The sequence below is a fragment of the Orycteropus afer genome, unplaced genomic scaffold, assembly GCF_000298275.1.
Source record: "Orycteropus afer afer isolate SDZICR_OR568_19922 unplaced genomic scaffold, OryAfe1.0 scaffold00046, whole genome shotgun sequence".
NCBI lineage: Eukaryota > Metazoa > Chordata > Mammalia > Tubulidentata > Orycteropodidae > Orycteropus > Orycteropus afer.
Genome location: NW_006921633.1, coordinates 2,230,881 through 2,239,913, shown reverse-complemented (window position 1 = coordinate 2,239,913; position 9,033 = coordinate 2,230,881). Strand labels below are relative to the sequence as shown.

Here is a 9,033-nt window from a genome sequence, read left to right as displayed (position 1 = left end):
ACAATGGCGGTGTCCTCCGGACCGGCAAAAGTCCACAGCTCAGCCCACCTTTCTCTTCACCTTCTCCGTTTGTTCCCCAGCCACCGTGCACAGTCCTCTGTGCAGTCCCTGGCTAGCAGGGTGATTTTTAGGTTAATTCTTAGGTCCTACCACCACTCGGGAATCTCCAAGCCGTGTCGTCTGTGCCATCAGTGTTGCTCAGGCCGCTTCCAGACCTCAGCTCTGTGTGTCTCCTTTTTTGGTATTTTCACGCAAATTCTACTACTAGTTTGGGTTTAGTCCACTTTTGTAGCCTTCCCTTCAAGGCTCAGGGGTCTAAGATTATCTTCTGTGTCTGTGTTAATTGGTTTCCCTTTTCTTTGTTGAAGAAGGTCTGTGCAGTCCTTCTGCCTAGTCTGCCATCTTGCTGGAACTGACCGAGGATTTAATGCTCTTATGGACACATGTGAATATCCCTTGCCACATTCTTACCGTCCCTCATTCCTCCCTGTCTTCCTTCAGCATAATTTTTGGTTAAAATAGCATAATTTTATAGTTATAATGTCAGTATTGTTTACTGGGGAGGGGTTTTGAGTGTTTTTACTTTTTCTAGAATAATTGTATTTGCTTAATTCTTATTATAGTACCTTTCAGGTTAGTTTTCACAAAGTCTCACCTTTCCCTTGGAACAGCTCTCTTTTTCTGTTCTGTGAACAGTCTACCATCCTATTCTAGTTTAGGTTGGGTGCTCTCTCACAGCTGCTACCTTGAGGCTTCCTCTGCCATCATACTGAGCTCTCTTTTGTCATTCCAGTATCCCTGTTCTCTTTCTTGATATTTTCTCTCATTTTGATGGAGCATATCCTCTGGTAGTTCACTAAGAGAAAAACAACAAAATCCCCTAGTAGGTAAAATTTGAGACCTTGGATGTATGAAGATGTCTTAATTCTACCCTCATGCTTGATTGACAGTATAACTAAATATAGAATCAGATTGAAAATATTTTTTCTCAAAAATTTTAAGTAATTGCTGTCAAGAAGTACAAAGATACTCTTAACTTCTGATCATTTGTATGTAATGATTTGCTCTCTTCTTTCTGGAAGCATGTGGGATTTCATCTCTGTATTCTGAAGTTATGTGGTGCTATGCTTTGGGCTAGGGAGCTCTGGTAGCATAATGGCTAAGGCACTTGACTGCTAACCAGAAGGCTGGCAGTTCAAACCCACCAGCCACTCCTTGGAAGGAAGGTGGGGCAATCTACTTCCGTAGTGATACTGCCTCAGAAACCCAAGGAGGAGTCACTAGGAGTTGGGTCCGACTCAACGGCACATAGTAACATAATGCTTTGGGCTAAATCGTCATGTCTTCTAATTTTAGATCATTTTATGCCCTTTTTTATAAATTTTTTGGATGTTGGGCCTTCTGGGTTGATATAATTTTCATTTATTGTCGTCTTGTTCTATTTTCTGGGATGTTCCCTTGAGTTTTTATTTTACTATCCTTTCAGATACTTTCTTACTTAAAAATGAGCAAAATAATTATGAACAAGTGTGAAGATGTACATTTTTCCCCCTTTTTGACACTTAATAGCAAATTCCTGAATATAATTTTTTCTGCATCTTTTTAAGGAATGGGGAGAAAACCACTTTTTCTTGAGAAACAAATGGCTCAATCACTGTAACAGAAATTGGAGAATAGGCAAGATAGGAGTTTACAGAAGTAGAGCACTCTCAGTCTGCTTCCACAGACTGGCTACATTTCTGATTGGTGGTATGTTCTTCATTACCAGTGGCCCTTTAATTTAACTAGTTTCACCATCAGTTTTGATTACTGTAATGAAATTGATTAATTCTAAGCAAAACTAAAGAGACCAAGTGTGAACTCTTTCAACTTGATTTTCCTTTGGAATGCATCTTAAAGCTCTAATGTATTACAAAAGGTATTTTTAAAAGATATGAATGCAATAAAGATGCAGAATACTACTTTAGTTGTATAGTTGTAAACTAAGCATATTTTCTGTGAGGAAAAATGCCTATAAAATCTGAATGAGATCAGTAGATGCTGAAAATAAACACTACTTTTGCCACAGATTCACTGTAGAAAATTTTGCATTTTGCTTTTTCACTTAAATATATTTGGGTGAGCTTTCCATATCAGAACATAAAAACCTTTTTTCATAATATTCAGATGTGTGGATATACTTAATTTTTAACTAGTCCTTTTGATGGACATTAAAGTTTCTCCAGTTACACTCTTTGGGGTAGTACACGACCTTCTACATATGTATTTCCCACATGTATTTTTGTATAGAATGCTTATTGTCATTTTGATCATTATTTCTAAATATAAACACTCAGTGAAATAGGAATAAATGCATGGTTTCTATTTTTATTATTTTATTAAATTGGGAAATTTATTTAATACTTGATTGGCAAATCAGAGTAACATTTGAAGTAGTCAAAAATTGTTCTGAAAATTACAAAACTTCCAAAGACTTCTCATCTCCTCCACATTGCCATGGAAAAGGGCTGGAACAAAACTGATAAAACAATTGGTGGTCAAGAAGGATTTCATATAGCATTGCCTTTTTTTTTTTTTTCTTTTTTTTTTTAACTTTTTGTGATTTGGGTGAAAGTTTACAGAGCAAATTAGTTTTTTAATTCAACAATTCATACATGTTTTGTTTTATGACATTAATTGTAGTCCCCACAGTATAATGATGCTCTTCCACCTGCCTCCTTATTTTCCTGTTTCCATTTGTTCTTCTTTCCTATCCCATCCTGCCTTTTGATCTTTCTCACTGGGCAGACACTGCCCTGTTGATCTTATTTGGTTGATTGCTTTAAGGAGTAATTACCTTCCTGGTGTCACCTTATATGCCTGTCTATTGTTTAGCTAAAAAGTGAGCTACAGGGGGTGAGTTCAGTTCCAGGCTTCAAGAGTGTCTAAGAGCCATAGTCTTGGGGGATTTACCAGTCTTTTATCAGACCAGTAAGCCTGGTCTTTTTTTGTGTGTGTGATTTTTTTTTTTTTTTTAGTTTTGGACCACATTTTTGTAAAATCCTGTCTAGGATATCCTATTGTCATCTCTTTCAGAGCAGGCAGCAGTAGTAGCAGGATACTATCTAATTCTTCTGGTCTCAGGGTCATGGAAGCTGAAGTTAATGTGGTCCATTAGTGTTTCAGACTGTTTCCTTGCATCTTTGATTTTTCTTTACTCTTTGCTTTGAACAGGGAGAGATCATAGTTGCACCTTAGATGACCACTCACAACTTTTAATACCCTAGTCACTACTCCCCAAAGTAAGTTGTAGAGCATTATCTTTGTGGACTGTGTCTTGCAGGTTTACCTGAATGTCCTCTGACTATGATCTTGAGCCCCTATACCCAAAGACTCATTCCTTCAAGGTGTTTGGTTATCTCTAAGAAGTTCTCATAACTTTGCACTAAGTATACATTCTCATGAATATATTTGCAGCACATACACAGACATTTGTAGAAACACCTTCTGTCAAACCTATATAGATTTGTGGGTATAGGCCCATTCACCTTCCCACACCTGTTCAGCTTGTATGTCTTTATGTCCACTCATAGATTATTGTTATTACTGTTATTGCAGGTTTGTTTACGTAATAGTACTTAAATTTTGTTGCTTTTAACTCTTTTGTTCCCCCATTGTCTTCCTTTGCCTTCATCATTTTGTGCTGACCTCCCGCTTATTGTATATTGCCTTTCCCTTCACCCAAGTTAATACTGTCTTCCCTTTAGTGATTTATGCTTCCTTCCCCTGTGACCTCTGGTAATCTTCAAATAATGTTTCTTTGTGTGTAAACCTTTTCTTGACTTTATATAGTACTGGTCTCATGCAGTATTTGTCCTATTATGATTGACTGATTTCACTCAGCATAATATCCTCCACATTCATCCATGTTATGAGGTGTTTTGCAGAGTCATCATTATTCCTTAACATTGTGTAATACTCCATTGTGTATATATGCCATACTTTTCTTATCCATTCAACCGTTGATGGCACTTAGGTTGTTTCCCTCTTTTTGCTGTTGTGAATAGTGCTGCAGTGAACATCCATGAGCAGGTACCTATTAATGTCACAGCTCTTATTTCTGTAGGATATATACTTAGTGGGATTGCTGGATTATATGGTATTTCTGTTTTCACCTTTTCAAGGAAGCACCATAGCATTTTCTACAATGGTTGCATCATTTTATAGTCTCACCAGCAAGGTATGAGAGTTTCACTCTCTACACATACTCACTATTTTTTTTTAACAACTTTGTTGGTAATGTTGGGGTGAGATGACAGCTCCTTGTTTGGATTTGCATCTCTCTAATGGCTAATGATCATTTGGTGAAGTTTCTGTTCATGTCCTCTGCCCCCATTTTAATTAGATGCTTGTCTTTTTTCTCGTGGAGATGTTGAAGTTTTCTATAAATTTTAGAGAAAATTTGTCCTGTTTGTTGTTGCCAAAATTTTTCTCCTAGTAAAAAAAAAGTTCTGTTTTAACTCTCTTAGTGAAGTCATTTGATGTGCATAAATGTTTAATTTTTTAGTAGGTCCCAGTCATAATTTTCATCTGTTTGTGCATTTTTAAATAATTTGATAGTGTATTTATGCCATATGTTAGAGCCTTGTTTTTTTTTTCTTTCATGATCTTTATATTTTTAGGCTTTACATTTAGGTCTTTAATGCATCTTGAGTTAGCTTTAGTACATGGTAAGAAATAGGCATCTCGTTTCATTTTTCTACAAATAGATAACCACTTTCACTAGCACCATTTGTTAAAGAGGCTGTCTCTTCCCCCTTTTAATTCAGCTCTTGTGAAAGATTGAGAGTAATGTTGGCCATTCGTTTTGTGTATATACGCTTAATTTATGTTGAAGAATGTCCCATCTGTTCCTATTTTATTGAGAGTTTTTATCAAGAATGGGTGTTGGGTTTTATCAGATGCCTTTACTGCATCTAATGATATGATCATGTGGATTTTTAACTTTGTTTTACTTATGTGGTGGATTACATTGAGTTTTTTTTGTACTGTTAAACCATCCTTGCATACCTGATTTGAATTCCACTTGGTCATGATGTATTATTTTCATGTGTTGATGAATTCTGTTTGCTAGGATTTTGTTGAAAATTTGTGTGTCTGTGTCATGAGGAATATCAGTCTGTAATTTCCTTCTTTAGTGGTGTCATTGCTTAGTTTTGGTATCAGGGTTATATTTGCTTTGTAGAATGAATTTGGGAGTATTCCATCCTTTTCTGTGTCATGGAATAGTTTGAGTAGAATTGATGTCAACACGCTTTGCTAACTGTTTGGTAGAATTGTAAACTGAAGCTATCTAGGCCAGTACTTTTTTTGTTGTTGGGAATTTTTTTTATGATTTCCTCAGTTTCTTCTTTTGTGATGAGTGTTAGGATTTTCTAGCTTAGATTGTGTTACTTTGGGTAGGTGGTGTGTTTCCAGAAATTTGTCCATTTCTTCTGGGTTTCCAAATTGGATACAGTACTGTACTTTGGAGTATTCTGTTGTTAAACTTTTTATTTGATCACCCCTGTTATGACATTGCCTATTTTATTTATTTGTGTTAATTGTATTTTTCCTTCTTTTTCTTTGTTCAATTTGTTGGTGGTTTGTCAATTTTATTAATCCTTTCAGAGATCCAACTTGTAATCTTTTTGATTGTTTTATTTATTCCTGCTTTAAGCTTTAGTATTACTTTGTTCTGACGACTGTAGGCTTTTTGTGCTGTTAGTTTTGTAATTGCTGGAGATGTTGTATTAAGGTGCTGATTTTGGTTCTTCTTTTTTGAATGTGTGTATTTATTGCTGTAAATTGTCCCCTGAGCACTACTTCACTACTTTTGCTATGTCTCAAATACTTTGGTGTCTTGTATTTTCATTCAAGAAAATTTTTTATTTCTATTACCCATAGTTTTTAAGCAGAGTGTTATTTAGTTTCCATGTATGTCAGTTTTTTTCCCTTGATTTTCCTGTTGTTGATTTCTCATTTTATAGCATTGTGATCTGAGAAGATGCACTGTAGTATTTCGATACTTTAAAATTCCTTGAGGCTTGTTTTGTAGCCTAATAATATATGGTCTATCCGGGAGAATGTTCCATGTGTGCTGGAAGAGAATGTATTATTGTGCTGCTGTTGGATGGAGTGTTCTTTATACATGTATGAGGTCAAGTTGGTTGATTATGTTGTTTAGATCTTCTGTATCTTAGTCTTTCTAGTTCCTCAAGTTGGAGAGTTAAGCTGTTGACTTAACGTCTTTATTCTTTTTTCAATATGATTAATTTCATCAATAAATGAGAAAGCTGTTAGTTATCAGACAGAAATTTTTAAAGAAAGACAACATAATACCTTGACGAAACAGCCCAAATCTCCTACGGGGAATTCTTCAAGTATATGATGGCGTATTTGTACCATGAAAACAGTTAAAAGGAATGAAAATAAGTACTGACATGGAAAGTGCTCCATTTTCAAGTGAATACAGTTGTGCAGGGATGGGTATAACTGTCATCTGATATTCATTTATAAAAATAATACATATACAGATGTACATTAAAAGTCAAATCTTACCAAATTCTTGACAGGTACATCTCTGGATAACAGGATTTTTTACTTGCAACATTCACTTTGTACATTTATACTTTTTTATAGCAAAGATGGTTTTTTAAATGTGTATGAATGTTTGTAAGTGTGTATATGTGTGTATATATATATATGGTATAGACAGATAACAAAGTTCAAAATAAAATTGTGTAGCTGAAATTTTCCAGACAGCTTGAGTATTAATCTTAAGCAACAAATCATCATAAGTGTTAACCATTCAGGACTGAAATGTTTATACCTTATGATACATAACCAAAAGCATGATTAAAATTTTTTGGGGGTAACTCACTGTCATCTTTGAGAACTGGTGCCTCTTTATACTGTAATTATTTCATGTATCTCCTCTAACTTGTCTTAGAAACCAGAAAACAAAAATGATGATAATAATTCTAATAGCAGCTATTGAATCCTAATACATATAGTAAGCACTGCCTATGGTCTGACAGTTAAAATATAGTGGCATTAGAATTTGAAATCAGGCAGACTACAATCTATATATATTCTGAAAAAGCCCTACTACGTCTTGCTTATCAAGACTTGTTAAAATATATGTGTTAAGCTAAGAAAGCAGGATTCTCACACACACACACACACAGTATGTTTTACGTAGTTCACAGACTTTCTGATAGATGTTTCTAGTTGCTTAGAGACCTTTGTGTGTGTGTGTGTGTAGTTATGTTCTAGTAAAGTGTTAATGCCAGGTTACTGGGTTCTTCTGGTATGAAGCTACTTAGGTATGAAGTAATTAATTACTTCTCTTCTACTTGTTTATTCCCTGGAGGTCTATAGGGTTTGAACTAAATACTTATTATTCACAGTAGACCCCTTAATCTATAGGACATATGAATAGGTTTGAAGGAATTGGTTCAAAATGAAAGCATGTATTTATAGACTCATGTATTTTTCTGGGCATGTGTCTAAAGCTTTAATAGGATTTTCAGAAGGTTCCATTTATTACTCAAAAAACTCAAAATTCAAATCCATTATCATCAAGTTGCTTCTGATTCACAGCGACCCTATAGGACAGAGTAGAACTTCCCCACAGTGTTTCCAAGGCTGTAAATCTACAATGGAAGCAGACTGCCACATCTTTCTTCCATACAGTGGCTGATCAGTTTGAACTTTTGACCTTTTGGTTAGCATCCAACTGCTTTAACTACTGCACCACCAACGCTCCCTTATTACTCATAAAGGTCAAAAATCTGAAGTACTTATCCTTAATTTTTTTTTTCTGCTAGCTCTAAATTTTTTAGTCATTAGTTTTTATAAACCATTTAACAAGTTTATTATCTTCTGCCATTTAAACTATTTTTTGAAAGCAATGCAAAAGCAGTGATGTATTTAGTGGATAAATACATGCATGATGAACAGATACTTCTTGTCACTGACTGGCTATTATCTTCTCTAGTGTAAAATAGGAGAGATGAACTTACTCATCATCTCCAAGGTGCTTTCCAGCTCCTGAATATGATTCCTTGTAAGCCCTACTGTTTGGAGAAATCTGCCATTTTCCCACCCTGATAAAAAATTAGATTGAATTATGAGTTATCATTAAACATCCAAGAGCCAAATACAAAAATTGAGGGTAAGTGAAAGTACCACCAGTTAGTACTCAGAAAATGTTCACAATTTCAAGTGCTTCCTTTATCAAATTTAAATATACCTGCTACTTTCAGGTGTGGTAATACATAATTTTTTTAAATGATATCTGTTTAAAAGTAACTATTTTTACCAACAAGTTTTTTTTTTCTTCTTTATATTATATATGTTAATTTTTTTTCTCACTGTTTATTAGGGAAGTTTGGTTGGCTTAGTGGATTATCCAGATGATGAGGAGGAAGATGAAGAAGAAGACACATCTCCCAGGAAAAGACCTCGTCTTGGCTCATAAAATCTTTACTGGGGGACCCTCAACATGTGGTTTTACTAAAATGCTGCAACTGTTCAATGAGCTGAAAACCTGAATCAGAGAGCTTTCTCACTTGAACTTGTAATTATACAAGGAGTAGCAAAAGACACTCAGTATATCAGCTAGGAGAGTTTAGTTCTGTATAAAAACCAGGCTTTCCAGGAACTTGATCGCTTGCTAGTAATTAAGGGGTTTGCCTTTCAGGCTGTCTTTAAAAAAAAAAAAAAGTTAGTAAACCAGAACCTGGGAGACAGCTTCTCAGCAAGGAAAGTCTCAGGTTTTGGGATGGTTTTGGGGGAGGGAAAAGGTTGATAAAACAATATTAATGCAGGGTTGCTCCAGGGGGTATCCAGTCTAGAAACAATTACAAAACTTCAGTTGCAAACCCAATAACATTACTTGTATAATGGTGCTGGCCATGTTCTTTTAATCAGTTGCCTCTTTTTAAAAGAAATTTTTATGGAAAACAAGTTCAACTATCATAAAAATGAAGTTTAGCTGTTGGGACCATT

The 9,033-nt window shown here is 35.1% G+C and overlaps 1 protein-coding gene across 1 annotated transcript in view; it reads left to right on the top strand.

Annotated features, from left to right (window-relative positions):
• The window catches only part of PPP4R3B (protein phosphatase 4 regulatory subunit 3B), a 131,111-nt gene extending 122,608 nt beyond the window's left edge, over positions 1 to 8,503 (top strand). The window contains exon 16 of the mRNA XM_007938011.2: positions 8,408 to 8,503. Coding sequence (XP_007936202.1) covers positions 8,408 to 8,503 — 96 coding nt within the window. The remainder of the gene's footprint in view (positions 1 to 8,407) is intronic.
• Positions 8,504 to 9,033: the final 530 nt, after the last annotated feature.